Raw genomic sequence first — 27692 nt, forward strand, 5'->3', positions numbered from 1 at the left:
AGCCGAGTGAGCAAGACCCGATTTGGCCATGTCGCCTCTCCCATCATGAATCTTGCACGACACTCCATCTCCTCCACCACTCCCGTCCACGTCCTCGACGCTGCCTTTGACGCCGACGCAAAGATATTCACCGCGTCCACAGCCCAGGGCTATGCCGTCTACAGAACCTATCCCTTGGAACTCGTCAGGAAGCGAGGCATGTCCACCACGCTCAACTCGTTTGTCCACCTCTGCTAATGATTCGCAGAACTTTCAAACGGCACTCTCTCGCATGTCCTCCCGCTGCACACCACAAACCTGCTTTTCCTCGTAGGCGGGGGTCGTAGTCCTCTCTATCCACCAAACAAGGTGGTCATCTGGGATGATGCTCTCGGAAAGGAAGTCGCGGAACTCGAATTTAAGAGCCAAGTTCGCGGATTGGCCTGTCGAAGAGGGTGGTTGGCCGTAGCTTTACGACGGAGGGTGGTTGTCTTTGAATTTGGCGGGCCTTCTAAGGGTATCAAGAGGTATGCCGAATGGGAAACCTGTGATAATCTAACAGGTGAGTGATTCTCATTTTGTTAAAATCCTAGACAGTCTCTGATGGTGTAGGCCTGTTGGCATTTGCGACAAGTCCCAAGTCGACACTGCTTGCGATTCCTGGGAGACAACTTGGTCATGTTCAACTCATCCACTTACCGCCATGTCCTGAACCGAAATCACGAAACCCGCCGCCGAATACGAAACCTATGTCGAGTAAACCATCATCATCACTAGCTAATTTTACAGTAACGAAACATTCGACGCCTATAATTGCACACTCTACGGCTTTAACCTCATTATCCTTGACACCCTCTGGTCGACTCATAGCTACAACGTCCAAGAAAGGGACACTTATCAGGATATGGGACACGACTACTGGAACAAGAATCAAGGAGCTGAGAAGAGGTACTGACAAGGCTGAGATTTACGGTGTGGCTTTCAGACCAGATGAGAAGGAAGTGTGTGTATGGAGTGACAAGGGTACTATTCATGTGTTCTCGCTCGGAGTCGGTACTGCGTAAGTCACTGACTAATTCTCTACACACAAGTCTGATTGTACGAATAGGAATCGGCAGTCGACGTTTTCTCCCCTAGCACCTTTCATTCCTCTACCGAAATATTTTGGATCCGAGTGGTCATATGCTCAATTTCGTATACCAGTCCAATCGTCGCATATATCGCTTTCATCAACTCGCCCGGCGGTGTCGTCGTCGTCACTGTCTTCAGCGCCTGTAGTGAAGGACACTGATGTGCCGGCAGAAGAACGATGTGTAGTTGGGTGGGTCCCGATTGCCACTGAAGACATGAACGGGACAGGGAGTGCGGTATCAGAGTGGCAGTTGATCGCCTTGACGTATATGGGCGGGTGGTATCGCTTGGCGCTACCGACGCATGTGAAAGAGGGGAAGAAGGAAGCGAGAGGGTCTAATGTCGGTGGGACTGGAAGTGTCAGTGGAAGTGCGAGCGGGAAGGTCACTGGCAAACTGGGACCTAGTCGATTAGGACCTGGTTCACCTACCAAGAGCAGAGAACAGGAAAAGGGGAAGGAGAGGGAATCTGAGAGGAGGGAATGTGTGTTGGAAGAGTATAGGCGATTTGGGAGGTGGGATGGGTGGGGTTGAGGGGCCATTTAGCATCATCACATGTAGCATATTCATCTATCACTTTTACCATCATCAATGGAGAATCCTCACGCTGAAAGACAGGCTGTTCTCCTCGAGCGAATCATCAAAAACACCGTGAGGTTTCGCTTATTTGACTATGCGACAGCCATCCAATATGAACATGTTTATCTAGTCCAAGTGTACAGAAATGATTCTCGAGCTTAATCACTGCGTGGAAGAGATCCTGCGCGCGAATAGCGGTGTCAAAACTGCTGCAGATCTCGCGACAAAGTACAGGAAGAATGTGCAGTACAATCTGGAGGCTTCTCTGAGTGCGGTGGCTGCCTCGGAGACGACGAGAGGAGAGGAGCGTGAGGATAGCGAGTGAACCTGTGTATTGTACTGCGAAGTCACATGATCATAAATTTGGCAGAGAACTTGAGCCGGGCTTTGCGCGTTTGACCAGCAAACATGCGCGACAGAGGTGTCTTCAATTTGCGCAGGGCTCTCCCTCGCATGGTCCGTGGTGTCTCGAGTCCTTATTCGCCTACTCACCAACCACCTCGTTTTTACAGAGCTGGACGCCCAAAAACCTCTACAATCTCTGGCAGCGTACTGTCGGCCCAAAATCCGAGGCCATTACCCTCAAAAATACCGGTTCCAAAACCATTTTCCAAGAACGCTGGATTTCTAAATCTGTTGTACGCGCCTACCATGGTGACTACATCAACGAGAGAAGCTTCAAACGTTGGTATCTCCCTGACACTATTCCTGACGTGCGGCCACTTCGTGCCATAAAACATGGTGATGATAAAGCCAATCTTGAAGACTTTGCGAGGAGAAAGTCTCGTGCGGATCGAACGGAGGAGGAGATTTCGAGGAAGGGTATGCCACCTGTCGGGAGTTTGATGTTTAGTGAGGTGGAGCGGAGGATTGATACTGTTGTCTTCCGAGCGTGTTTCGCTGAGAGTATTTATGAAGCCAGAAGATTGGTCATTCATGGTGATGTCTTGTTGAATGGAAAGAGGGTGAGTCCAACGCAAGCAGAGTTTCTTTTTCTTTTCTTCCTAACTTTTTGTCCATAGCACTCGAATGCCAATACCCGTTTAGCACCCGGAGACATGGTTTCCGTCAATCCCTCCGCTATTCGTTTCATCAAACCTCAACCGTTACCCGACAAGGAATACGAAGATGTAAATAACTACAAGTCGCTCAAAGAACCCGACCCAAAGAAAGACACTCCATTTTGGTTACCACTTTACGCCTCTCCCAACATCTTCATTCCTGCATACTTGGAAACCTCTTTCACGACGTGCTCAGTGATATATGTTCGTCATCCAACGGCACGTCCAGGATATTCGGAAATTCCTACACCATATGATGCCGATGGTTCTGTAGTTCGGTATGCTTGGGAATGGTATGTTAAGAGAAGACCAAGAATTCGTAGTGAGGCTTGGCGTAGTCGTATGCCGGAGGATAGAGCTATCAAGCTTGGAGTCGTTGATAGAGAAACGCTTGTCAAGGATGGTCGGAGTAGGTTTAGAGAGGATCTCAAAAAGATTGTCGCCCGCAAGAAGTAGAGTAATCTTTATTAATTCGTCTAATATTATTTTGGGCTTGGTGGCTTTCCTTTCCCAAGTTCGCGGAAGGTGATGATATTTTTGGATTCCAAACGTGACCTCAATGTAATCCCCGGTTTCTTAACCCACAACATACATGACTTCTACGATCTATATACACGATGAGCTGGAACAAGTCAAATCCTTAGGCACGCCTTCCGGTCGTAGCTCGCACACGTGTGGATATTGCTCAACGCCAGGCTTACGAAGCGAGGAATCCTCGAGCTATTACACAGCGGGTTTAAGTGCAGTGCGATTGACTTGTGAGGTGCATCGTCAACGCGTTGATTCACGAAAATCAAGAGAGTACTCATGTCGTTAGGTTTATCAAAAGATGATAGATAGAGGATGGAGACGCTCAGGTGCGTAGATTCTGGGTTTTTGAACGTTGTTGGTCTGATGTTCGCTGTGGCGTTTTGGTTTTTAGGGACGTGGTGCTATAAACCTGATTTGCGTCTATCTTGCTGTCCGCAATATACGATCAAGTACGGTGTTCGGATATTGTGGGGAGGTCGAGCGAATAGCTGATCTGATATTTAGACTTCACGCTTTGGCGTTCAACCCTACTAGACGTCAGCGAAAAGTCGTCTATAGGTTGGTTTTTTTGCTTTTACTCATTGCGTATATGCAATTGTAACACACGGTATTAGATGGAACAAATTTGTATTAGAAGGCGGAGAGAGTGAGGCGATGGTCATGGATACAGATTCAAAGTATGTTGTTCAATCTCATACATCTGCCGAAAATGTCATGCGAGACTGCGACGACTAGAAAATCAAAATCCAAAAACAAACAACAAAGGTTTAATCTCTTCGAGGCAGTTCACGCTTCAGAAGCATCATTTCACCTCAACAAGCATCCATCTCATAATTTCGAGGTCCGTCACGTTTTCTTTTCTGTTTCGGAGACATAGGTATAGAAATCATTGCAGATCATTCTGGAACCCGCCTCGTTCTCTGAAGAGAAATATGACCTCTACGTCAAATACCAGCTTGATATACACAATGACACTGAAAAAGAACCCCATCAGTTCGAACGTTTCCTTGTAACGACTCCTTTAACGGTCAATATCAATACTCTTACTATGTTACTGTGCCCACACTAATTAACAAAGCATTTTTTATAGCTCGAAGATATACCTTATCCATCCCCGCCTCCAGCACACCTGCCAAAGAAATATGGTTCATATCATCAACTCTATCGCCTGGACGGAAAGCTGATAGCAATGTCTGTGCTGGATGTACTACCCAGTTGTGTGTCGAGTGTTTATTTCATGTATGACAAGGCTTGGGAGAGGTTTTCGCTTGGAAAGGTTTTTTTTTTCTTTTCTTTTTCCCCGTTCGAATGCCGTTGGTGCTGATTAATTTTAGGTCAGTGTTTTGAGAGAAGTTTCAATGGCAAAGGAAATACATGATGCTGGGATACCCGATATGAAGTATGTTTACATGGGTGAGTTGTCCTTTAATCGTCATTTCCGATTCCCAGTGAATCTTCACCTCTAAAGGCTTTTATATCCAATCCTGTCAAAAGATGAGATATAAGGGAGATTACCACCCTTCTTATCTACTCGACCCAGTGAGGCACCAGTACTTGATTTATTTCGACTGACTGAAAATGTTATGCTATAGGAAAGTTATGATTGGTATCCACTCGAGAAATGTCTACCAGTGCTAGAACAGAACCGATACGCTTGCTTTTCAGAACCAACACATTCCATAGCAGGCGATCCACCTCAAGATGTGCTTCGTCAGTAAACCTCAATACAGAGAGTGTATCTCAATAACAAAGTGTCTTCACCTACAGATGCAAAACCACCGCGTATAGTTGATACGGATGTTCTCGACAATATCTTGATCCTCGTACGGATTCGGCAGCCTGATGATATGCAGGTCCTCTATCCTGTATATGTGAGGATCGGACTTTTGCGTGATATCTGCAACTTGGACTAATTTTTGACAGAAAACAAATTTGTGGAAATATGATGAAATTAAAGAGGAGTACGATGCTTTTATTGAGGGTCTAGGAACTGAGGTAGCGCAGAAAGTAGTCTCCAAATTGTAATCTAACCGGTAGTAGTTTGGGTTGGTACAGTGAACTTATGTCACAATGTGACGTGCTCTCATATTGACTTATCGGTAACCAAGATATTTTTTGCCTCACAGTCTTCCGTAAACAATGGTATGGTATATCACAACTATTATGAACGAGCTACTTTATACGAATTAACCAGCTTCGTAGACAAGCGCGTGAACGGCGACAATACGTATATGCCAAATCCCTGGAAGCCCAGGAAAGGCAAACATGGGAGAGGAAGCAACAGCTTAAAGATGCTCTTGCGACTGGAAAACATTTACCGACGGAGTTGAGGAAGGATGTGAAGGAGATGGGGAAGGACTTGGCTTTTGATGAGGCTCAGGCAGGTCAGTATACGAGTTTTCGTTGATAAAATGGATATTGTGTTGAAAGAGTGTTTTTTCCTTCTTGACAGAACCTACTACTCATATTGATGATGAGTACTCTCGTGCGGGTATACAAGATCCAAAAATTGTTATTACGACGTCTAGAGATCCAAGCTCGAAACTCTTACAATTTACAAAAGTTCGTACGCCCTCCCCTTCTTTTTTCGCATGAGTTTGACCTTTTGTTTTTGATAGGAAATGCGGCTCGTATTCCCGAATTCACATCGAATAAACCGCGGAAACTATGTTATCAAAGACCTATCAGAAGCTTGTAGAGCGAATGACGTTACGGACCTCATCGTGCTTCATGAACATCGTGGTATTCCTGGTATGTTCATCCCCCTTCTTACCTCTTCCTAAGTTTTTTTTTCGGTTTTGCTCACTTCAAAATCTAGATGCCATGATTGTTTCACATTTCCCTCATGGACCCACAGTCTATTTTACCCTCAGCAATGTCCAACTACGACACGACATTAACAATTACAAAGGTTCCACCGTTTCCGAACAATACCCTCACCTCATCTTTGAAAATTTCTCTTCAAAACTCGGAGGACGCATTCGTGATGTGTTGAAATTTCTTTTCCCGGTTCCGAAGGAGGATAGTAAGAGAGTGATGACGTTTTCGAATGAGAGCGATTTTATTTCTTTCCGGTGAGTGGAAAACAAAAAAAAAACTTATTGCGTTAAGAAAACACTCCAACATCTATTACATATGTAGGCATCATGTCTTTGTTACGATACCTAAAGATGTCCAACTAGCGGAGGTTGGACCGCGGTTTGAGATGAAACGTTGAGTTTACGATCTCCTCTTTGGTAGGAATGGTTTATTGACTTTTCATGTAGCCTACGAAATTCGACAAGGCACAATAGAGCAGGTGGAGGCAGAGAGAGAATGGGTGCTTTCACATTATACACGGACTGCAAGGAAACGGAATGTATTATCTGGTCGGGGTTTCTCATCTCATTCGGATGAACCAGCCAGTAAAAGAGCCAAGAGTAAGAGGTAGATAAAACATGTCTGTCCTAAAATGTCTTTGTATTTCACATATTCATATTCGAAATGGTATCCGCACCATCTCCCATTCTTCTCCAACCCAAAAAAAAAGAAGGAAAAAAACACATACACGAACTCAAGACGCTCGATCAATTGTGATTAATCAACAGTCAAATTGTTGTTCAACTCGGGGTACCCTTCAAACAAAGATTTGAAGAGGTCGATTGACGCTTGGACGTCGTGAGTGCCAGCAGTTTCGCGAATGGAGTGCATGGAGAGCATAGGTGCCCCAACGTCCACGGTGCGAATCCCGATCTGAGAAAGCAAGGGACCTACCGTTGAACCACAGCCCCTAAAGGACGAGCATCAGCTTGGATATCCGGGGAGAAGGAAGAGACAAACTTACATGTCGTTCCTGACTTCGAATTCTTGCACCTTTCCGCCATGACGCTCGATCATCTTTTTGGCAATAAACGATGATATAGCGTCTGTAGCATAGCGTTGCTTCGCATTGGTTTTGATAACCATACCACCGTTGATAATTGGGCGATGCTTGTCCTCGTGTTTGGAGGTGTAGTTGGGATGAACTGCATGCGTCATATCGCATGACAATAAGAAGGACTGTGCTACTGATTGTGCGTATGTTTGAGGTGTAGGTGAGAGACGATTGAGCAGCATAGGGAGGAGACTGCCCAAAGCTCCAGATGTGGATACACTACCAATTTCTTCATGGTTAAAGAGCGTGATAGCATTCACGTTTCCTTTGACCTGTGGGAAAAGGTCCGAGGTTGGGTGCTCCACCAGCGCTTCCACGGCGCAGAAACTGTTGGGAGACATCTATGTAATGCCGCCCTCAGCGAAAGGAGATTGGACTTACGAAGAGAAGAGGTTATCCATCCGAGGACTGAAAATGAATTCGTTGTCAATACCACCCAAAACTGATGGTTGGGTATCGTAGAGCGACCTGTGTGAGATTGTCATCAAGACACAGTCATACAGGTTATAGCATCGAAAAGCATACAGCTCGAAGTCATGAATCTTTTCGGGAGAAACAGACAGTTCTTCGGATAATAGCGATAGCAAAGCCGGATGATGCTTGTCTTGTATGCTGGAGGCCTCCGTAGTAGGCTCTTTACGCGGTTCGTCGTTGTCACTGTCACTTGCCCGACCAGCATTCAGCTGCGACTCCATCATACCCAGAACAGGAATGAATTCGGTCTCCTGGTTGAATTTAAGGTTGTCATTGACATTACGGTCCACTGATCTCCGAGTTGTGAGCACGATCTAGACTAGTACAATTTGACAATGATGGAACTCACAATGTATGGCCAGGGTGGGAATACGCAAAACCGGGCGATCGATCTTGATAAGTTTAGATTTGAAAGCGCCGGATTGTTCTGCAACTACCACACGACCAGCAATTGAGAGGTCACGGTCCAACCAAGAGTGCCAGATACCGCCTCCATATGTCTCCACTCCGACTTGTAAATAGCCTACTTTACTACGTTTAGAGATAGGTCGGATCTAGAGGAAGTCAGAGGGAATACACCCTAATGAATAGCGATTACAGACTTTGAGGTTTGGACTGTCGACATGAGTAGCGACGATGCTAAGACCGGCTCCAGGAGCCCATTTTTTCGGGAGAGTAAACGCTACCAGCGCAGCTTGATTCCTAGAAGATCAACAACAGCTTACTTCGTCAAAACGGCAGAAATGGCATTTATTGATTCGGACCTAGTGAAGTAGTACTTTCCACCGGGAACAAAGTGATCCCAATTGTCTGTTTCCTTGATCTACGGAGCCAACACCATGAAAAAAACATGTCGGGAAAAATGGAGAAAATGACCTTTTGAAAACCAGCTTTCTCAAGCCTCAGCGAGGCGTTGTTGACGGCATGGAAGGGCGTCGGTGAGGCATTTACGAACTTGAGAAGGCGCACTGCAGCTTCCGGGGCAGCTGGATGGAGCATCATGTTTGGAAACGACGAGCAGTCCCAGCCTCCCAGGGATTAAGCTTGGCTATTTTTATGCTGGGCGATCACGTGAGAGATAGAGGAATGCGCGAAAATGAAAAACTCTTCGTCGTCTTCAGTCGAAATGGTGCAGAGCTATCTGAGGCACGGACCCACACAGGTACAGACAACGCCCTTACATCCGTATATCTTCTGTGCTTATATCTATCGAGGCTTTTGGTCTGGTGTGCAGCGCATCTTCTAATGCGGTCTTTAACGGAAAATTGGCATACGTTCCTGCTCTCGAAGATGTACTTGTATGGGACGTAAAAAAGGGGGCTATGGTGAGGGCGGGTCTTCTCTTGTCGTACGGATAGCTGAATATTGCAGCTTTCCATGTGGCATGAGACGGGTCATCGTGCCGAAGTGACCTGCATCCAACCGTCTCCTCAATCCGATGTCTTTGCGGTTGGATATGCCGATGGTTCCATACGTCTGTGGAATGCATCATCCGGCTCAGTATTGACAACTTTCAATGGACACAAAAAATCCATCACTACGTTGGCTTTCGACGAACGAGGAACACGACTCGCATCAGGTTCTCAAGACACAGATCTCATTATATGGGATGTCGTTGGAGAGACTGGCCTATATAGGTAAGTTTGCTGCTACCTATAGTTGTCTATACATCGATCTGACTGTCTTAAGGTTGCGAGGACACCGTGATCAGATTACGAATATTCGGTTTCTTCCATCTTCTAGTGACCTCCCTTCGACCTCGACTTCGACCGCTCCAGGTTATCTGTTAACGTCTGGGAAAGACACTTTCGTTAAATTTTGGGACCTTTCCACTCAGCATTGCGTCCAAACGATTGTGGCCCACCGGTCCGAAGTATGGTCTCTGGACGTCAGCAAAGACCAAGAGCTCTTATTTACTGGTAGCGGAGAAGGAGAGGTAAAGGCATGGAGAATTGACTCGGAAGCCCTTTCTACAGGATTGAGGGAGACCGATAATGGAGAAGTATGTTATTCCCCATTATAATTTTTCAATGGATTCCTGATTCTAGACGACAGGTTGTTAAATTTATCCATGCCATTGCCAGCCTTCCTCTTGCTTCGCGGCATCGCGTCTCTCAAATTTCTTTCCATCCCACGCAAGCCTATGTTTCTATCCTGTCTCATGATCGATCAGTAGAAGTATTCAGAATACGAACGGAAGAAGAAATCAGGAAAAAAATGGCTCGCCGAAAAAAGCGAGCTCAGGAGAAAAAAAAACTTGGTAAGCTTACCGAAGAAAAGGAGGAAGAAGGTGACCCAGAGATCACATTGGTCGATATGTTTACTCCGCACCTTGTCGTCCGTGCCAGCGGGAAGATCAGATCCTTCGATTATGGTGCCGATGAAAAAACTGTTAAAGCAGAGTTCCAGGTAATTTAATTCATTAATTCTCGCGTCATATAGTGTTAAGTTGACATGCATATCAGCTGTTTATTGCGCTAAATACCAATGCCTTTGAAGTATACACCGTACCGCCACCCACTAAATCAAGAGAAGAGCTGCCTGTAGCAACCCGCCTATATAGCGTTGACCTACCAGGACACAGGACGGATGTGCGGTCCCTTTGTCTCAGCTCGGATGATCAGATACTTGCATCAACATCGAATGGTTCACTCAAGGTATGGAACATGAAGACTACGTCCTGCATCCGGACGATGGATTGTGGATATGGTGTCTGCAGTACTTTCCTACCCGGAGATAAGCATGTATGTCGTGTCACTTGTCCTCGTTATCCATTCTGATGAAATCTAGGTTGCTGTTGGTACGAAAGACGGAGATATTCTCATCTATGATGTAGCTTCATCTACTCTCGTTGAAACGATCAAAGCACACACGGCTACAGTCTGGTCGCTGCATGTTCGTCCTGATGAACGGGGACTTGTCAGTGGTGGTGCCGATAAAGATGTCAAATTTTGGGAATTTGAGTCCAAAGTTGCCACGATTGATAGTGTGAGCAAATTATCTCCTTCAGAGTTCTAGAATATCGAAGCTTAACGAGATCATATAGGTCCAGAGCGGAAAAATTCTTTCACTTGTACACATCCGAACGCTGAAAATGACAGACGAGGTGTTGTCTGTACGCTATAGTCCAAACGGGAGGTTTCTTGCTGTGGCTCTTTTAGATTCGACAGTAAAAGTATTCTACCAAGATACACTCAAATTCTTCTTATCATTATACGGTCATAAAGTAAGTCTTATTCTATTTCATGACTTTACATATACAAACCCAATCATTCATAGCTGCCTGTTTTAGCGATGGATATATCGCATGATTCAAAACTCATTGTAACTTGTTCAGCTGATAAGAACGTCAAGATCTGGGGTCTAGATTTTGGCGACTGCCATAAGTCGATTTTCGCTCATGACGACAGTATAATGCAAGTCGCTTTCGAAAAGGATTCGCATTACTTTTGGACAGTGGGCAAGGATAAAATGTTGAAGTACTGGGATGGTGACAAGGTAAACATCCCGTTTTTACTTTGGAACAGAACGTAACTCGTTTAATGCAGTTCGAGGGGATACAAAAATTGGATGGGCATCATGGTGAAATTTGGGCACTTGCTGTCAGCCACTATGGCAATTTTGTTACTGGATCTCAAGACAAGTCAATACGAGTTTACGAGAAACTTGACGAGCCAGTAAGTATTCTTTTCAAGCGCCTTGAAAATTATTCACTCATGCGAAATAGCTCTTTTTGGAAGAAGAGCGCGAACGCGAGCTCGAACAGCTTTACGAGGCCGGTATTGCAGAAACAATGAATCGTGAAGATGTGGCCATGGACATTGACGCAGAAGAAAACTCGGGGCATACTCAAAGTGCAGAGGTCACCGCAGTCTCCAAGCAAACCACAGAGACATTAATGGCCGGAGAACGGATCATGGAAGCCCTGGAACTCGCAGATAATGAACGTGACAAGTTCCGTGAATACGAGGAGGCCATGGCCAAGTTGTCGGAGGACGACCCTATGAAAATGCAGCCACCACCAAAAAACCCGGTCCTTGCTGCATACAACCTGGAGCCTGAGGAGCATGTTTTACGCGTAATCGAAAAGGTGCCGAGTACTGCCCTTCACGACGCTCTTTTGGTTCTCCCCTTTGGAAAAGTTGTTTCGTTAATGCATTATCTCAATGCATGGGTGCAAAAGGTGCGGCTGCCCACTCTTCTCAGGAAGAATTTACTCTCATTTGACCGCATACATCTAGGGCTGGAACATACCCTTGGTATCTCAAATCATGTTTTTCCTTTTGAAGGTTCACCACCGTCAAATTGTGGCGAATCGCATCATGAGAACTACTCTCATCCCATTCCGTAAACATCTCCGAGCCGCACTGCAACAGCAGAAGGAAATGATGGGATATAATCTTGCAGCCTTGCAGTATATGAAACGCAAGAACGAAGGCGAAAGGGTGGCCCACTTTTATGAAGAGGAAGATTGGGACGAAGACAGGGTTCGTGCCCGCATAATGGAAGGCAAGAAACGCAAACGGGTCACGCTCCAAACGTAGCATGCACTTGTTAACCCTTACTGTACAAATCTATATTCATTGAAGGAACATGTCAAATATTGATAGAGAGAAGTGTTGAAATTAGTAGTGTTTTGGTCCCCAGAGCTCCTCATACCTGAGGCTTTTTGTCAGTAGTTGTCCCAGCCAGATTCGGGAGCTAATGTTGTAGACCCACCACTCGTCCGGATGCGTCGCTGGTCTCATTCTGACGTTATCAAGTCTGCCTCGGTCTAGGTCAGCAAGGCTGCGAAAAGCACTCTTTGTGAGATCAACATGTTTAGAGCCACGGGCACATCCCGCGCATGTGTCAACGACCCGAACAAAGATACATTTCTTTGGGCCGTTGCATACTGGATGAATTGACGAAGGATCAGGCACGTTATCACGTATGGAGTCAAGATCAGCGTACACTCGAGGAACGTGAAACACTTGGGTCGCCCTAGCCAGCCTTCCAAAGTGAGGGCGCATGCAAACGATCCATCCTAGAGCAGGGTTGATAAGGAGTGCCGCCTCAATTCTTTGAGTGTGGTTTACTTGCCGTTGGGGCCCATTTGGTATTTTGCCAGCAGCTAGGATTTTTCAAGTCGTCTCCGGTATACCTATGATTTCTTTTCAGAACAAGCGACAGTATGGTAATATTCCAGATTCACCAGGTCGTAGTTACACGCGTCCATGAGCCCACGCCTTTCATTAGACCCAAGAGATCTTTGACTTGTTTATCGATATCCGATTGTTCCTTCGAGAAAGCCCTGCCAATATTTGACCGACTATCATTAACATGAGCGTGCATGAACTCCGTGAAATTGGCCGTCTGCCAGTTGTCCCGCTCGTCAAATGTGTAGTTGTTGCCGTATGAATGCGGTCGAGTGTATTTTTGCATTCCAATGGCTTTGACGGGGCCGGATTGACTTGCAGCGCCCTCCGATAGAGATAAAAGAACAAATTTGATGACAAGAAGAAAGGACAGGGCGTGCATGTTCAAGAAGAGAGAATGACGAGCAAGCGAAGACCGGACAGAAAGAAGGAAACTGCTATGTGAGACAATGGTTGACGCGTTGACGCCGCGCCAAGTCTGTGACCCGCTGCATTTCATCCATGGTCTGTCATCAGCAGTTCAGACCCCTCTACTTCTTGGCTTTATACCATATTGGCCGTTGCAGAAAACATACAGTGCTGAGTACTGAGTGCTGGCATATTGAAATTGAACGTTAAGCGGGTGAGTTTACGCCTTAGCCGCCCGGCTATCACTGATCGATCAGTACTTCAGTGATCTGTATTGTGCCGTGACGTACTTATATGTAGGAATTCCTGGTTGCGGCAGGGAATGGAGACTACACAACCGTTCCAATCGTCACTGAAAAACAGCGAGCTTGTTGGCCATGGAATTGTGTTCCGGGTTTCATACGGTTTGCTGGAATTCACTGATTACTCGCGGCCCTTAAGGGAGTTCCGGCGAAACATATATTGATTCCGAAATTTGATGTCATTGAATATTTCTTTACTGGGAGACAAAAGCCCAGCCTCCATAGGGGTTAAGGCCTAAGGCATCGGGTCAAAATTCAAACAAATTCATAAAACCTCGGCACTCAAATTTTGAGAACCCATCCAAACAATCAAGTAACCCTCGCTATTCGCACTCCATCAGCAGATGTCTACTGCTAACGTTAACAGTAACAACTTAAGCGGGACGGTTCTTGTTCACGGGGATCGTGGAGTACATTATTCCAAGGCTGCCGGCGGTGCGATATCGCCTGCCATCTCGGTCTCAACAAGTGAGCCTGTCTTTGATAGGCTTATCGAACCTGGAGAATATCCTACTGATGGCCCTTTCCTATAGCATTCAGGACTGCTCATCCCGATGAAAATGTCACTCCAATACCCGAGCTGCAGTTCCGGGATCCAGAAAGACACATCTATTCTCGATACACTCAAGAAGTTTCCGGTCGGGCGGAACAGGTGCTGAGCAAGATTTTGGTAGGATTTGGCAATCAGTAATGACTGATTTGACTGATACCTGTTGCCTTCGCGCCGTTTAGAATGGATATGCTATCACCTATCCGTCTGGGTTAAGCGCAGCTTATTCTGTAAGTTCCCTGACACGTTAATGATAATCAGGGGATCAATCAACTTTAACCGTCTCGAGGTTCTGATTCATTACCAACCGAAACGCATCGCAGTGAGAGGAGGATACCATGGATGCCATGAAAGCTTTGTGATGTATCAGAAGTCGCGATCGGATGCGGAGGTCATTGATCTAGATGCTGATTACAAGCCAGGGGATCTTTGTTGGCTGGAGACACCTGTTAATCCTTATGGTGAATCTAGGTAAGCCTGTGTTTCGGTATTATATCTTTTCGGTCGAGTAACATATTTGATACTCTTCATGGATCAGAGATATCCAGTACTATGCCGAAAAGGTGTATAATACAGTTCTAGCTCTTCTTTTACTGCAAAGTTGATGATGTTGGGGTATAGATCCATCAGGTTGGCGGAAAGTTGATTGTGGACTCGACTTTCGCTCCTCCCCCCCTTCAAGATCCCTTTAGGTTCGGGGCAGATTGGTGTGTTGTTTTCATTTAACAGTTTGCATGCGCCTAATTTATGTAATCATAGTATCCTACACTCCGGTAAGTCAAGTGCTTTCGGCGAATACAGAAAACGCGATATTAAAGGAGGCAAGGTACTAAATATCTTGGTGGTCATAGTGACCTACTCTGCGGAGTTCTTGTTGTAAAAAATGAGGAAGAATGGAACGAGGTAAACCTGCCCTCGCTGTTCACGATTTCGTCGGGCTTCATAATTATGACCAATTCAGTTATGGAATATTCGTACGTTCACAGGATGCAGCATGGGTTCATTAGAGGCATGGCTCCTCTTGCGTTCTCTCAAGACCCTGCACCTCCGTGTTCCTCGCCAATCTGAAACGGCCACGGTACTTGCAAAGTGGCTGCAATCTGTTTCGAAAACTGCAAGTGGCCAGAGTTCTGAAGGTATCCCTGGAGGTCTCGTGAAGAGTGTCTGGCACTCCTCTCTCCAAGGGACTGATGCACGCGGTTTCAACCCTCAAAGTCAAATGACAGGTGGATATAACCCTACCTTCTCCATTGCGGTTAGTTGCAACCATCTGTGAAGCGGGGCGGTTCATGTGATCTTCTCAATAGCTCGCAAGCCCAGAATTAGCCTCGAAGTTTGCACACATGCTGGAGTACTTCATGGTCAGTACCTCCAAAATTGCATCGATCATCAGACTACAATGATCAGTTCTCATAGCCTGCAACGAGTCTTGGTGGGGTTGAGTCACTCGTGGAGCACAGGAGAGGGACCGACCCAAACACAGACCCGAAACTAGTTAGATTGAGCATCGGCGTCGAGGAACTAGATGTTAGAATCATTTTTGTTCATCCCTACACCAGCTGATATTTGATCGGTACAGGATTTGAAAGCCGATCTACGTCAGGCGTTGCAGAAACTGGGGGAGGTGAGTTCGATACCTTTACGGATATATAGACATATACCGATGGCATTTTCAGATCCAAGCTTAAGGTGTTTCAGTTTCAGCTGGTAAGATAGATGGTTTGAATATTTATCCTTCAGATATAAAGGCATCAATCTACTTCTGTTTTTGATCGTGATAATGTAAGAAACTGGCTTTGTCTTCCCAACCCATCCCAGTCCTCTTCAGCCTCCCGATTTGAGAGATGAGATTTGCGCTTGCTTCTGCTAAAGGGTCTTCACCCGGAGTTCCCTTTATATGATCACTAGCGATGAAAAGCTGAGAACTAGGAGACTCGGAGGGGGCCAAGAGGCGGATAGACACAGCAGAAGAGAAAGGGAAGCGGGCAATTCGGAAAGCATGAGAAACCAGTCCCAGAGATGTTGACCCAGAAAGGGCAGTCGCATATGTTAAGGTGGGGGCAGAGGACGTAGGAGGGTCGTATCTGAAGGACACTTGGTAGTCAGATCCTGAAACTCTGTACCACGGGTCAACTTACCGAACACACATAACGAAAACTTGACAGCCTTTAACGGGAATGTCCTCATTGAAAACTTTCGCGAATCGGAGCATTCCGCGTCCATTGCTCGTCGTACATTCGGGGAAAACGACGATTGGTTTACGGGCTGATCGTCGGATCTCTTTGAGTGGGCGTGCATTGGAATTAGCGTCGAAGTATGGAGGAATAGCTCCTACGCTGTATATCATCTTTAGCAAGGAGACTTCGCGAAACCCTTTAATCGGAATGGGATCGACAGCAGAATGCTTTGGGGCATTGTGAATACCAGCAGATCCCGTCCCGGTCGCCCTACCGGGCCTATTCGTGATATGAGAAGATGAGGGTTTACTTCTTTCGAATCTAGGAGTAGTTTCAGGCACAGGAAGAACAAAAATTGGGTTGTATCTGAGCACGGGAGGTACTGTAAGGGTGAATGTGCAAATGTTGGGCAGGGGGACTCACCTTGCCGCAAGCCACACAATCTCTATCCAGGAAGCCCAATTCGAGATAATTAGGTCACCCTTCGAGGGATTCCAGGATTCATTGTATCTGGAGGCACGAGCACTGCAAACAGTTTGGTGTGAGAATAAGCCGATGCCAGAGAACATTTTGCCTACGCTCGTTTCCTTGTGGTGATTTCGACAGGCATGCGGTAGATGCCTAGAGAGAATAGGGTCATATTTGCGAGAATGAAAGTCAATGCATGCTTGAGAGCGCGATATAGAGGGGGTGCGGGACTCTGCAGCTGGAGTCAGTGAAATTGCTGCATGAAACGACTGGAGAAAGAGACAAACAAATAACAGGCAAACACCTTCGACGAGGATGACATACAACACGACGGTGAAGAGTACTACAGCTAGGCGAAATGCACCGAGGACTAAGCCTAGGAGATGCAACACTGCCTGAAAAGCATTGGATGGAATTGTCGGGGGTAAGGGAGTTAGGAATGGCTGTAGCGTTACGTTAGACAGGAAGACTCTGAGGATATACAGCACTGATATACATGAATGCCTGTCCCAGGATCCTACGTTGGCAATGAGCAGAATTACATTGAGTAGAAGGAAAAACTGACTCGGTATGCGCTAAACTTTTCCATGAGGTTGTCCACAAGTCTATTTTAGTTGGTGCACAGCCACTAACTGAAGTAGTTCTCAGGTCTGCCGGCATCTCCTAACCCAGTCTCAACCCAATGTCTGCCAGCAGGCCCAGCGCGTCTCAGTCCTTCAAGTATTATCGCAGCTGGGTTTTACAGCGGTACCAGAGCTTACATATATATGGCAAGGTCTGGTCTGCTTTCCCTGCCGCCTCAGGCCTTTTGTGCAACGCTTGACAGTACATTATCACTTTCAGCTCTTTATCTGGGCCACTGTCGTCTTTTATATATGCATAGGCAAGTATTTTCTACCATGATTACCGCAGTTCATTTTCTTGATCTCCATGGCAGGAGCTTTTATCTTCATTGTCACCCCCGCGAAGATCGCGCAGTATCTCTATGACAAGGCCTCGGCGCTCGCAGAAATACGCTATGGCTACCTGGCTCTTGGACTTGCAATGTGTAAGCCAAGCACCATATTTTCTAACATAAAACTTCGAACACCTTACTCATCGTTGTACAATGTAGTTGTCGCGTCGTTTCCGCCTCTAATTGGTCACACTACACTCGCCGGTCTTTGTGGTTTTGCTTATGGCATGAATGGTTTCTTCATCTCTGCCGCCGCTTCCGTCATGGGCTCCGCAGCTGTATTCGTAATTTTACGATATCTATTCAGCGAACGGATACGCCGATGGACTGGGCAGAATAAGAAATGGCAAGCCTTGGAGTCTGTAATAGTAAGCTTACATTTCTCGATTTCAGGAAGACGGATCTTCATACCAGCTTCCCTCTAGAATGCCAAAGGCCTACCCTTGATCGTCCTCATACGGATATCGCCGCTCCCTCCTTGGGTTTATTCTAATACATTGTTTGCCGTGAGTTTCTTTCATACTCGAGATGAATATTTCTAAGCTGTGACAGTCTATCGAGACCGTATCTCTCTGGCAATTTGTGTTTGCCACTTGTTTCATCTTCCCGAAGCTTGCATTACATGCTTTTATTGGTTCCCGCATGGCGTCTCTCTCAGATGGTCATCAACGAGGAGGAATGGATGGCCGTAAGCTTATTGGACTTAATCAATCATTCAAACCTGACACGTTGCCTTAGATACGATTGTGCTCAATGCTGTCTTAATTTTGAGTAGCCTACTCATTGTCATGTTCACGAGCTGGTGAGTCTGCAGATGTTTTACTGCTGCTACACGGGCTTTACTCCTTGGACAGGGTTATTTACACGCTCGTGCAAGGCCATCTCGCCAAGCTCGAAAGTTCATCTTCACGGGTTGAGCGAGATACGGAAGAGGAATATGACGAGGAAGCCCCACTCTTAAGTGATTAGCCCCTATACCATCTACGCATAGAATAGTTCGAAACCCTTCATGGTCGCATTACAATTATGTGCCTCATGGCATAATGGTAGAAGTTGTAATTATATAATTGACGAAGACCTCCTGAGCTTGTCCCAATAGCAGGTTAATAATAGTGTAAGAATAGTAAACTGAAACTCGCTCCAAGGAGAAAGACAAGGAGGAACAGGCGGCTGTCCTTAGCTCGCCTTTTAGCTTCTTTGATTTCGCGATTTCCTTTTTCTACCATAGAGGTTGTTGCAATCGCATCATCATAAAGCTTTTCTGTCAACTCCGTCTGTCTTGTCAAGTGGTCGACCAGTTCCATCTGCAAAGCACTAATATCCATCAAGCGAGCTTCCGCCTGTTGCACTGACTCTAAATTGTCCTGAACTGTACGCAACATTGCAGCGTTTTCGTTTTCAAACTGCAGTATTTGAGATTGTGTTAGCTCGATGTCTTCGTCTTCATCGTCAGATGTTATGGATGGTTCGTAAGATGGCAACGAAGCTTTTTGGCTTATTGGTGTACTGGATGTCCCGGCACCAGTGACACCTAAAGTGGCAGCGAATAAATTGGATGCGGCAACGCCAACCCAACCTCCACTTCCTTCGCTGCTGCTCTGTGATCTTGATCTCGGATGTACCATAGACTCGTGGCCAATCAGAGGTGAGGTAGGAGTATTAACGAGCTGCTGCGCCTCTCGGGTTGCACTGGAACCTAAAGTACGGTTGCGCTCGAGTTGGCGTTTGATTCGTTCCTCCTGAAGTTCTTTCTGGGTTTGACTGAGCTCCGCGAGGCGTCGACTAAGATACCAAGTTATACTTGAATGGTGCGCAGCTACGCATTCTGAGGCAAGTAAGACGCCGTCTTCCGTACGCAGACGCGCTGGAAGGAGACGCGCTAGGGGGTTCATTCTGGTTGCAACGAGTTCACTGCGCTCTAAAAAGTAACAGTCAAACATGTTCTCCCCAAAAAACAGAAAAACAAACTTTTTTCGAGGATCTCCATTTGCTTCACTCGATCTGCACATTTTGTAAGAATAACTCGGGCTTGTAAGTCAATTTGATCTCTCTCTTCATTCGTGAGGTACCGTATGGAGGCCCAAGGAGTGTCTCCGCTTTCGCTGTTCAAGTCTATGTTCCTCGGACCCTGGCGGAATGTCGGTCGTGCCTCGACGTTGAGATATGGCTTCCGTACGCTGGCTAACGTCCTTGCCAGTGTATTGATGTGATGAAGCTGGATCCGTACCATGAGCTTTTAGTGAGTCTCGATTGTCCAAGTGCATTGTACGAACAATTTTGTACGCTTCAGCAAGGTACTCTTTTCCTATTCCTGCTTGTACGTGCTGGTTTGTGTCGCGCCTAGGAGCTGAGGATTTACGACGCTCGACTTCCGAAACTGCAGCCCATTTCTCTTTCACAATGGTTTTGAAGATATTTGTTTGGTCAAAGAAGGGCATGATTTAACGCAACGAAAAAAGCAAGAGTAATAGTAGGCTGAAATTTCGGTAGGAAACGCTTAGAGCAAACGACAACGTCGACAACGTCGTCGTCATTTTTACACAAATGGTATTCTGTTACCACGCTCAAGTTGCCTGCCATGTGCCGCGCGGTCACGCAGTCACGAGTTACTTGCCGAATGTGTTATTATGTTGTGACCAATTTGTTCTTTCGCATTATTTTTAACCACCATGATCGTTCTGCTTTTCGTGATACAACGATGCATATCTGCATCTATCAAATGTATCGCGTTATTTGCGGAGAGTGTGGGACAAAAAGGGTCCTAGTTTGAGGCCGTCGGTGTTCCTTCACCACCGATCGCCATAAAATGTGACTTACAGTTGATCATTGAGAGTCTGCAAGCGACCTGCAAGCGAATCAGCTTAGGGTTCTTTGCTTCTGGTGCCCTGACTGGTTTAATTATCATTTTGCTCATAACTTGACCCCGTTTCACTAATGGGAACCCTCATGCGTTGCTTCCTTGTCGTTGGAAATTCACGTGGACCACCACAGCACTATCCTCCTTACTGAGACCCACTTCACCATATAGTGTAAATTATATCCTAAAGACCACGAAACCCTCTAGCTTATCTACAAGTATTTTTTTGAAGCTGAACAAAGAGGTGTCTAATATAGACCCTTAGACTTTTATTTCTTCCTTTTTTGTTCTCTTTTTTGAGTTTGTAAACGACATCATCTATGATGAAATATCAGACGCACCGTTGAACCGAGTGACAAACACTGATTGGATTGGTTCAGAAGACAACAAAGAAGTTTTAAAAAAGACGACTAAGTCACGGCGTTCATTAAAATCAATGGGCTTTTAATGGGCTTTTGTTGATCAGATCAAGTCAGAAATTTAGTTGTAGAACCGATCGAACGGATGGCCAGACAGTTGGAACTTGGAAGCACAAAGAAACGTCCTATGAAATCTCTGCCGAAAGCCTAAATGAATGTGCTCACTGAGCTTACTAGTCGGGAAAATAAGTCAAATTCAGTAGCGAGGAAAACTCCGAGAAGCTGAAGAACCGCTAGTCCGTGACACCCGCAGATTAACAAAGCCATGTAATCCAGACGTGGGTAATACTAGAGTCATCTCCAGTGACTTCACCACAAGGCAAAGAGAGTCAGTGCAAATACTAAAGGATGAGTTTTCCCGTCCGTCCAATACCCTCTAATGCGAGCCGTCTGCGGTACCTGTCATTGACGCAGCATCCGATGCCACCTTTGAAAGAGATCAGATTATAACCATTGCGAAAACCTCGAAAAACTCACGGCAGTAGTCATCCGAATCCATGACTACGACCTGGCAAACAGTCAAATGGGCCAGATCTACGATATCCTGTTTCGTCACAAACGAACAATGAATGGCAATGATCTTAGTGATGGCGGTGCAAGTAGTCTGAATTAGGTCTCCCCCAAACCGGAGATCATCTGTATCTAACGGTTGGCGACTGCGAACCAGGTCAACCAAGGTCCGACCTCTAAAGTGACCACACCAACGAAGGTCAATAATGGAGAGAGATGGGCACAGCCCATACGGCCCGAAGAACTCTGTTAGAGTGGAATCCGAAATTTCGCTCTCGTGCAATCTGAGGGTCTTTAGTCGACCCATTCGAGAAAAACATCGGATAAAGTAAGCTGCTGGTATGTCAGCATCTCGAAGTTCCAGTTCTTCAAGTGGTGGTGACGACAGATCGAGAAATTTATATAGATATTGGCCTATTTCAGCATCAGGCGAACCAACCAAGTCGTCGGAGGATCGGAGACACAGCGCGTGGAGATTCGGAGTAATGAGATTTGGGAGGATACTATGTATGCCTGACCGGCCCGCGAGGGTGATTGAGTGTAAGGAGGGTAAGATGACAATATGATCTGTGTCTATCTCTAATAGTTCGAAACGGCGGATCGGTCCAGGTGGGATAATTATGGAAACTTTTTCGAGGCTACGAAGGCCTTCAAGGATCCGTAGAACGGAAGGAACGGAGAACGTGGCCGTTGAATAATGAGACGGAAGGACCAGCGATAAGTCCTTGATCGAATAGGGTATAATATTGGAGTCAGGCAAAATATTCCTGACAATGCGAACCGCTGAGAGTCTGGGTGCATCATGGAAGGCGGCCCGAAGGTTAACGAGTTCCCGAGTCTCATCTCCCTCGATCTGATCATTATCGCTGAATTCTTGCTGAACGGAGGCGGAGAAAGTATGGAGTTCGGGGAAGGGACCCTTGCACGCCGTCAATGCTTGATTGGCGGCAGAGAGTAGAGCAGAATTGATATTCAAGGAACGCCATTGTGTTCTCTTGTACAATAATAAGTTGATAACATCTAAAAGTTGGACCTGTTCTCCTCGGATCTCCATTGTAATGTGGAGGTAGCAATCCTTTGCCTTTGTGAGCCAGAATTTTGTCCTGCTGAAAGCGTTGGGACTATCGAAGTCGACGTAAACATGAGACCAGACGCTTGGGATGCATGCAGCCTCTCTCCATTGCGAGCACACGTGCGAGACTACTAGAGGGGTTCGAGTGTATCCCTCTCGAACGCAAATTCCAAATATGTTCGCAAGAATCTCAAGTGGTAAGCGTCGAGCCAAAGTGATCAACCCCCTGAAGTACCTGATGTTTTCACCGTGTTCCCATTTTCTGAACTCTAACCGACGAATCGCGCTTGAGAGCTCACTTATCTCTTTATCAATAATGGAGATAGCAGATTCGTGGGCGCTGATTTCAGACGAGATAGTTTCCACGGTTGGCTCTCCGTCCAGATATGGATTGCTCCTCAGCTTCAGGAGTGAAGATCGCATTCCGGTGACGAGATGCGCAAGCGGGGGACTGGGCGCGCGAGTCAGCCCTCGTCCTATAAAATGCGATTCAAGTACTTACACTTGCTTTATAGAAGCTGTTGTAGCGGGTGATTCCGTCAATGGGTAACCAGTTTGCATTTGTTTGTGGCGCTTAGCAACTTGTAAGCAACTTGCATTTCGCCACCTACCACTGCCCAAAATCCATTTCAATAGTCAAACAGGTGAGATTCCACAATTAAACTTAAACTTATGATGATTCAGAGTGGTGTCTGAATGACCCTCAGTTTTCTAACTGCTTATGCTTGCGCATGGGTCATAGAGAAGACCGAATGTTCTGGATACTGCTGAAGTTCTACTTCTGCCTATGTTGTGTACTAGTGCAAATCGTTACTCATGATCAATCCAATCATCCAGTTTTTCATATTTCATAAATGGATCCCAGGAAAGCACGCGACCCGCGACTGACTCGCGCTGACCCACGTTTGCAACGTCCACAATCACAGTCCCAACTGCCTCAAGCTGTAGATACCGTGATGGAAACGGATGAATCTGTACATCTATCTGAATCACAACCTCTCGTGGCCGACGCTCCAATACCGTCCAAAGAAACCGGAAATTTTGACGGTTACGAGGTATCTGCTACATTTAGACCCCGTCCTCTTTTTTGCGTCGTGTGTGCGAGTAATCAGGTCAGTATAAGAAGATCACACATACTTAAATCCGACTTATTGCGCCTAGAACCGATCTATGGAAGGACATTTTGTTCTATCGTAAGTCAGGTTTACTCGTTGAACCTTTCTGCTTGACATCAATATCTGTCAAGTAAAGCAGGTTACCGAGTAATCTCATCGGGCACTGGTTCAGCTGTACGCCTACCTGGCCCATCCATAGATAAACCCAACATCTACCCCTTCGGCACACCTTACAACGCAATTTACGAGGAGCTGACCTCAAAAGATCCTCGCCTGTAGGTGATTCCTGCCGTCTTATCCATCTTCTTCACGTTAACATTCGGCGGTTAGGTATACTGCTAATGGTCTTCTTCAAATGCTCGATAGAAATCGCCACATTAAATTAGCTCCAGAGAGATGGCAGGATACCAGGACCGTAGCCGACGTAGTCATCACCTGTGAGGAAAGGTGTTTTGACGCCGTTTGTGATGGTGAAAATTAAGTCGCAATGGCTCATGAAGACGTGACTAATGCCCAGGGATCCCTCTTCCTTAGATCTCTTGTCGCGTGGGGGAGATTTCAACAAGCCCGTACATATCGTCAATATGGAGATCAAAGATAACCACGAAGAAGCACTGATAGCGGGGAAAGCCATGTTGGATCTTGCCGCGGCAGTGAGTGTCGCAATTGGGAATCGCAAGCAGAATGAGTGATATTTTTCTACGCAGATTGATGCCACAGAGGACCTGGATGAGGATATCGATAAGATTTTACAGGCTCAGCAGGAGAGACATCCGCACAGCCTCCTGCATGCTGTTGCTTACTATTGAGCTCCACCCCTATCCTGTTGTTTCCTCAATATAGTAAGGGTTGTTTTACATCACGCCATGACCACGTCAAGTGCGTGCGAAATAAGGCTTAGCACGTATATAATCGCAAGGCGAAATCGCCTCTCAACAACTTCCAAAATCATCCGAAAGTCATCATGCCTTCCCTTCGCCTAGGTGATACCGCCCCCGACTTTGAAGCTGAAACTACCACAGGAAATATCAAGTTCCATGAGTGGATTGGCAACTCTTGGGTGGGTCTTTGTTGAATGACTAGGGTCTTGACGCTAAATATGACAAAGGCAATCCTCTTTTCCCATCCGGGAGATTTCACTCCGGTTTGTACCACCGAGCTGGGTGAGGTCGCTCGTCGTGCCCCTGACTTCCAAAAACGGGACGTCAAGCTCATTGGTATTTCTGCCAATGGCCTTGAAGACCACCATGCGTGGGTGAAGGATATCAATGAGTATGGCTCCAAATTCGGTCACACAGACGTCCGATTCCCCATCGTATGTGCTTTAAGCATACTTTCTAGGGCATTAGACTTTCCGTTTCACAGATTGCGGATGGCGATAGGAAAATTTCCACCTTGTATGACATGTTGGATTATCAGGATGCCACCAATAGGGACGCCAAGGGCCTCCCCTTCACTGTGAATTCATCTGTCATCTACAAGTTGACGATTAGCTCATGCATCTATACCAGATCCGTACCGTCTTTGTGATCGATCCGAAGAAGACTATTCGCCTGATGATCGCGTACCCCGCTTCAACTGGACGCAACTTTGATGAAATTATCCGGTATGTGCTCTTTGTTAGATTTCGTGGAAGCGTGGCTGACTGGACGGATAAAGCGTTGTAGACTGTAAGCGACTTAACCCATGATTTAGGTCGGGTGCTTAACTGATCCCATAATCAGCCTTGCAACTCGGTGACAAACACCGTATAACCACCCCCGTCAACTGGAATAAAGGTGATGATGTTATTGTACACCCGAGTGTGACCTCCGAAGAGGCCAAGGTCCTGTTCCCCGAGCACACCGTCCACAAGGTTAGTCACCGCGTCTCTTCGGACACAATATCATAGAGACTAATGAGCATTCTGTATTAGCCTTACCTCAGGACCACGCCTCTGAAGGTATAAATATACTGCGCAGTCAGCTTTGAGGAATTTAGCTACACCGAATTTTGTACTGTTGTACTTTTCAAAATGCATCTGATAAGATGATCACCGTGACGGCAATGTTAGAAATAACAGATACAAATAATATATACTGAGGACGCGTCATGAACGTACATACTGCATCTTCCCTTATCTCATGGCCAACGCAGACGGTGGTGCTTACAGGTATTCCCCATGTCGCTCTTCCCATAGAGCCACATCCATTGACCCGAGCACTAGTTACTCCCTTACGGTGTTCTCGCCCAGCGGCAAGCTGGTGCAGATCGAGCACGCTCTAGCAGCGGTATCACAGGGAACAACTAGTCTAGGAATTAAAGGTGTGTGATTTTGGTTCAACAGTCAAGGCAACTTCTAATCATTACTATCAGCTACTAATGGCATTGTGATCGCCACAGAAAAAAAGACCTCTTCTATTCTCATCGATGATTCCGTCGTGGACAAAGTGGCGGTCATATGCCCCAATATTGGCATCGTATACTCTGGCATGGGTCCTGATTTCAGAGTGCTAGTTACCCGAGCTCGCAAGAGTGCTCAAGCTTACTGGAAGATCTACAATGAGTATCCCCCGACGCGAGTTTTGACTCAGGATATCGCAAACGTGATGCAACAGGCAACGCAATCTGGGTAGGACGAATGATGTTTTTTGAGTTTCACTCTCTCATTCGCTATCTCAGCGGTGTCCGACCTTTCGGTGTCTCCTTATTAGTCGCCGGTTGGGACATTAACCGTGGCCCATCATTATATCAGGTAGACCCGTCAGGATCATTCTGGGCGTGGAAGGCCAGCGCGATTGGTAAAAATATGATCAATGCAAAGACGTTTTTGGAGAAAAGGTGAGAGAAAACAAGTTCTGTCATTAAACGGCTACCTGAGTACACCATCGCCAGATATAACGACGACATCAGTCTAGAAGATGCCATCCATACAGCCCTGCTCACATTGAAAGAAGGGTTCGAGGGCCAGATGACGGAGAAGACGATTGAGATCGGAGTTGTAACAGTGCCGACACCCCAAGAACTGGAGTCTAGTGCCGTCGGTCCCAACACGCGGCCCAAGCCAACGTTCAGAAAGCTTACGGAGGAGGAGGTTCGCGACTACCTTGCATTATAATTTCATGTTTCCTGTGTATCATCTATGAAAGCTGTGTTACAACGTGCGCCCAAAGGCCTCAGGTTAGGATTGATGTCAGCCTTGAAGGAGACGAGGAACAATCAGGGTAAGAGGATCAGACGTCGAAAAGGGAAGGTACAGAGCATTCATTTGGGAACGAAGGCTGGCACCTACAACAACGGTAAGTAAGGACCAATCGCCGGGCAGACAGCGGACGCCCTCACTGGAAACTTAGCCAAGTGGGTTTATCATGAAACGCTGTTCGACCCATTCAGTCCCTCTCCATCTCAGATTCGCACCAAACCAATCTGGTTCTTTTGACTTCTGACTCAGAACCCTCTTCCCGAGCGCCTTTGAAAAAAATTATTTGAATGTCTGCAGAGTTGATGGCCTGTGACTGAATCCTGATAACTGCGCAACGTCAACCTGTGTACGGCTACCGGCATCTTATCCATTTCGAACTGCTTCATCGCCGCGTTCATCCAGCCCTGTCGTGTAAGATACCTCGGATCCATGCCTCCTTCACGTGTAGCGAATTGAAACGCCACGCATGGCAGATACGGAGAAAGGAGAGACGCCTTTTGACTTGGTGCTGATTGTGTCCGTTTATTTCTCCTACTCATTTCCCATCAGCGATATATAAAATACAATCAATGCTATTAACGACGTTGATCCAGCTTCAGTCATAATTCCTTGAACACTAAGCCCCTCTCCCTTTGTAATAGCCTGTCACCATGACATCCTCTGCGGAAAGACAAGACAAGGTAAAGCGACGCTCCGACATGGCTTGTACTAATTGCCGCGCTCGCAAGCTAAAGGCAAGTGTCGTAGTCTCCCTTAGCAACACAACTGTTTGACGAACGTGTTTACAGTGCGAAAATAAGGATAGTGTCCCGCCGTGTAAACGGTGCGCGCACGATCACAAACCAGATTGCCAATTTGTGTCCGTGGCTGAAG

The 27692-nt window shown here is 46.4% G+C and overlaps 14 protein-coding genes across 14 annotated transcripts; 9 read left to right on the forward strand and 5 right to left on the reverse strand.

The window, feature by feature from the left end:
* Positions 1–21: 21 nt before the first annotated feature.
* On the forward strand, positions 22–1723 carry AGABI2DRAFT_191780 (hypothetical protein). The gene is made up of 4 exons (XM_006459943.1): positions 22–196; positions 248–541; positions 592–1039; positions 1088–1723. The coding sequence occupies exons 1-4, from the start codon at positions 46–48 to the stop codon at positions 1641–1643; spliced, it is 1449 nt and encodes a 482-aa protein (XP_006460006.1). The 5' UTR covers positions 22–45; the 3' UTR covers positions 1644–1723.
* A 372-nt stretch (positions 1724–2095) lies between these two features.
* Positions 2096–3281, forward strand: AGABI2DRAFT_191782 (hypothetical protein; the record flags this gene model as incomplete). The annotated part of the gene is made up of 3 exons (XM_006459944.1): positions 2096–2144; positions 2201–2653; positions 2711–3281. Coding segments are annotated over 3 exons (997 nt in total), but the record flags the coding sequence as incomplete, so codon positions are not given.
* Positions 3282–3989: 708 nt separating this feature from the next.
* On the forward strand, positions 3990–5305 carry AGABI2DRAFT_202585 (hypothetical protein; the record flags this gene model as incomplete). Its single annotated transcript, XM_006459945.1, has 8 exons — positions 3990–4121; positions 4176–4307; positions 4371–4556; positions 4615–4693; positions 4749–4819; positions 4873–4990; positions 5069–5151; positions 5204–5305. 8 exons carry the CDS (start codon positions 3990–3992, stop codon positions 5303–5305), a joined length of 903 nt encoding a protein of 300 aa, XP_006460008.1.
* Positions 5306–5471: 166 nt separating this feature from the next.
* AGABI2DRAFT_67378 (hypothetical protein) lies at positions 5472–6710 on the forward strand (the record flags this gene model as incomplete). Its single annotated transcript, XM_006459946.1, has 6 exons — positions 5472–5664; positions 5733–5842; positions 5899–6031; positions 6099–6354; positions 6422–6492; positions 6547–6710. Coding segments are annotated over 6 exons (927 nt in total), but the record flags the coding sequence as incomplete, so codon positions are not given.
* A 146-nt stretch (positions 6711–6856) lies between these two features.
* AGABI2DRAFT_116970 (hypothetical protein) lies at positions 6857–8666 on the reverse strand (the record flags this gene model as incomplete). The annotated part of the gene is made up of 8 exons (XM_006459947.1): positions 6857–7049; positions 7104–7520; positions 7575–7661; positions 7719–7956; positions 8017–8221; positions 8270–8369; positions 8393–8490; positions 8544–8666. The coding sequence occupies 8 exons, from the start codon at positions 8664–8666 to the stop codon at positions 6857–6859; spliced, it is 1461 nt and encodes a 486-aa protein (XP_006460010.1).
* Positions 8667–8793: 127 nt separating this feature from the next.
* Positions 8794–12289, forward strand: AGABI2DRAFT_202593 (hypothetical protein; the record flags this gene model as incomplete). Its single annotated transcript, XM_006459948.1, has 12 exons — positions 8794–8829; positions 8882–8992; positions 9039–9304; positions 9357–9669; positions 9723–10076; positions 10133–10411; positions 10458–10655; positions 10714–10893; positions 10947–11165; positions 11216–11344; positions 11395–11850; positions 11909–12289. The coding sequence occupies 12 exons, from the start codon at positions 8794–8796 to the stop codon at positions 12209–12211; spliced, it is 2844 nt and encodes a 947-aa protein (XP_006460011.1). The 3' UTR covers positions 12212–12289.
* A 3-nt stretch (positions 12290–12292) lies between these two features.
* AGABI2DRAFT_184510 (hypothetical protein) lies at positions 12293–13316 on the reverse strand (the record flags this gene model as incomplete). The annotated part of the gene is made up of 6 exons (XM_006459949.1): positions 13264–13316; positions 12862–13130; positions 12750–12810; positions 12621–12693; positions 12387–12561; positions 12293–12326 (listed from the first exon to the last, which is right to left on the reverse strand). The coding sequence occupies exons 1-6, from the start codon at positions 13306–13308 to the stop codon at positions 12293–12295; spliced, it is 657 nt and encodes a 218-aa protein (XP_006460012.1). The 5' UTR covers positions 13309–13316.
* A 543-nt stretch (positions 13317–13859) lies between these two features.
* Positions 13860–15754, forward strand: AGABI2DRAFT_202594 (hypothetical protein; the record flags this gene model as incomplete). Its single annotated transcript, XM_006459950.1, has 13 exons — positions 13860–13983; positions 14049–14185; positions 14248–14295; positions 14355–14536; positions 14604–14628; positions 14687–14772; positions 14825–14838; positions 14892–14968; positions 15027–15320; positions 15373–15426; positions 15482–15592; positions 15645–15689; positions 15742–15754. 13 exons carry the CDS (start codon positions 13860–13862, stop codon positions 15751–15753), a joined length of 1209 nt encoding a protein of 402 aa, XP_006460013.1. The 3' UTR covers position 15754.
* Positions 15755–15821: 67 nt separating this feature from the next.
* On the reverse strand, positions 15822–17299 carry AGABI2DRAFT_184512 (hypothetical protein; the record flags this gene model as incomplete). Its single annotated transcript, XM_006459951.1, has 7 exons — positions 15822–16149; positions 16204–16608; positions 16666–16767; positions 16821–16942; positions 16998–17153; positions 17207–17227; positions 17276–17299. The coding sequence occupies 7 exons, from the start codon at positions 17297–17299 to the stop codon at positions 15822–15824; spliced, it is 1158 nt and encodes a 385-aa protein (XP_006460014.1).
* A 59-nt stretch (positions 17300–17358) lies between these two features.
* AGABI2DRAFT_191787 (hypothetical protein) lies at positions 17359–18759 on the forward strand. The gene is made up of 8 exons (XM_006459952.1): positions 17359–17485; positions 17554–17593; positions 17648–17758; positions 17825–18033; positions 18091–18171; positions 18218–18353; positions 18404–18467; positions 18520–18759. Exons 1-8 carry the CDS (start codon positions 17393–17395, stop codon positions 18632–18634), a joined length of 849 nt encoding a protein of 282 aa, XP_006460015.1. The 5' UTR covers positions 17359–17392; the 3' UTR covers positions 18635–18759.
* A 9-nt stretch (positions 18760–18768) lies between these two features.
* AGABI2DRAFT_184514 (hypothetical protein) lies at positions 18769–20103 on the reverse strand (the record flags this gene model as incomplete). Its single annotated transcript, XM_006459953.1, has 3 exons — positions 18769–19583; positions 19634–19880; positions 19939–20103. The coding sequence occupies 3 exons, from the start codon at positions 20101–20103 to the stop codon at positions 18769–18771; spliced, it is 1227 nt and encodes a 408-aa protein (XP_006460016.1).
* A 1277-nt stretch (positions 20104–21380) lies between these two features.
* On the reverse strand, positions 21381–22946 carry AGABI2DRAFT_68049 (hypothetical protein; the record flags this gene model as incomplete). The annotated part of the gene is made up of 1 exon (XM_006459954.1): positions 21381–22946. The coding sequence occupies one exon, from the start codon at positions 22944–22946 to the stop codon at positions 21381–21383; it is 1566 nt and encodes a 521-aa protein (XP_006460017.1).
* A 747-nt stretch (positions 22947–23693) lies between these two features.
* On the forward strand, positions 23694–24447 carry AGABI2DRAFT_149982 (hypothetical protein; the record flags this gene model as incomplete). Its single annotated transcript, XM_006459955.1, has 5 exons — positions 23694–23716; positions 23770–23913; positions 23969–24108; positions 24173–24291; positions 24346–24447. The coding sequence occupies 5 exons, from the start codon at positions 23694–23696 to the stop codon at positions 24445–24447; spliced, it is 528 nt and encodes a 175-aa protein (XP_006460018.1).
* A 97-nt stretch (positions 24448–24544) lies between these two features.
* AGABI2DRAFT_184516 (hypothetical protein) lies at positions 24545–26803 on the forward strand. The gene is made up of 12 exons (XM_006459956.1): positions 24545–24698; positions 24747–24953; positions 25004–25096; positions 25150–25244; positions 25298–25308; positions 25363–25493; positions 25554–25580; positions 25722–25726; positions 25872–25942; positions 25994–26249; positions 26300–26458; positions 26513–26803. Exons 1-12 carry the CDS (start codon positions 24603–24605, stop codon positions 26733–26735), a joined length of 1374 nt encoding a protein of 457 aa, XP_006460019.1. The 5' UTR covers positions 24545–24602; the 3' UTR covers positions 26736–26803.
* The last annotated feature ends 889 nt before the right edge of the window (positions 26804–27692 follow it).

Source organism: Agaricus bisporus (assembly GCF_000300575.1).
Source record: "Agaricus bisporus var. bisporus H97 unplaced genomic scaffold AGABI2scaffold_4, whole genome shotgun sequence".
Taxonomy (NCBI): Eukaryota; Fungi; Basidiomycota; class Agaricomycetes; order Agaricales; family Agaricaceae; genus Agaricus; species Agaricus bisporus.

What these genes read in the sequence shown, in the direction of transcription:
- AGABI2DRAFT_184516 (XM_006459956.1), top strand. Translation starts at nt 24,603, where the DNA reads ATGCCTTCCCTTCGCCTAGGTGATACCGCCCCCGACTTTGAAGCTGAA. An exon ending in CCAAGGGCCTCCCCTTCACT is followed by an intron (nt 25,097 to 25,149) that starts GTGAATTCATCT and finishes CATCTATACCAG; the next exon opens with ATCCGTACCGTCTTTGTGAT. An exon ending in AAGACGTTTTTGGAGAAAAG is followed by an intron (nt 26,459 to 26,512) that starts GTGAGAGAAAAC and finishes CACCATCGCCAG; the next exon opens with ATATAACGACGACATCAGTC.
- AGABI2DRAFT_191787 (XM_006459952.1), top strand. Translation starts at nt 17,393, where the DNA reads ATGTCTGCCAGCAGGCCCAGCGCGTCTCAGTCCTTCAAGTATTATCGC. An exon ending in GGCTCTTGGACTTGCAATGT is followed by an intron (nt 17,759 to 17,824) that starts GTAAGCCAAGCA and finishes TGTACAATGTAG; the next exon opens with TTGTCGCGTCGTTTCCGCCT. An exon ending in ACGAGGAGGAATGGATGGCC is followed by an intron (nt 18,354 to 18,403) that starts GTAAGCTTATTG and finishes ACGTTGCCTTAG; the next exon opens with ATACGATTGTGCTCAATGCT.
- AGABI2DRAFT_191780 (XM_006459943.1), top strand. Translation starts at nt 46, where the DNA reads ATGAATCTTGCACGACACTCCATCTCCTCCACCACTCCCGTCCACGTC. An exon ending in GGAACTCGTCAGGAAGCGAG is followed by an intron (nt 197 to 247) that starts GCATGTCCACCA and finishes AATGATTCGCAG; the next exon opens with AACTTTCAAACGGCACTCTC. An exon ending in AACCTGTGATAATCTAACAG is followed by an intron (nt 542 to 591) that starts GTGAGTGATTCT and finishes CTGATGGTGTAG; the next exon opens with GCCTGTTGGCATTTGCGACA.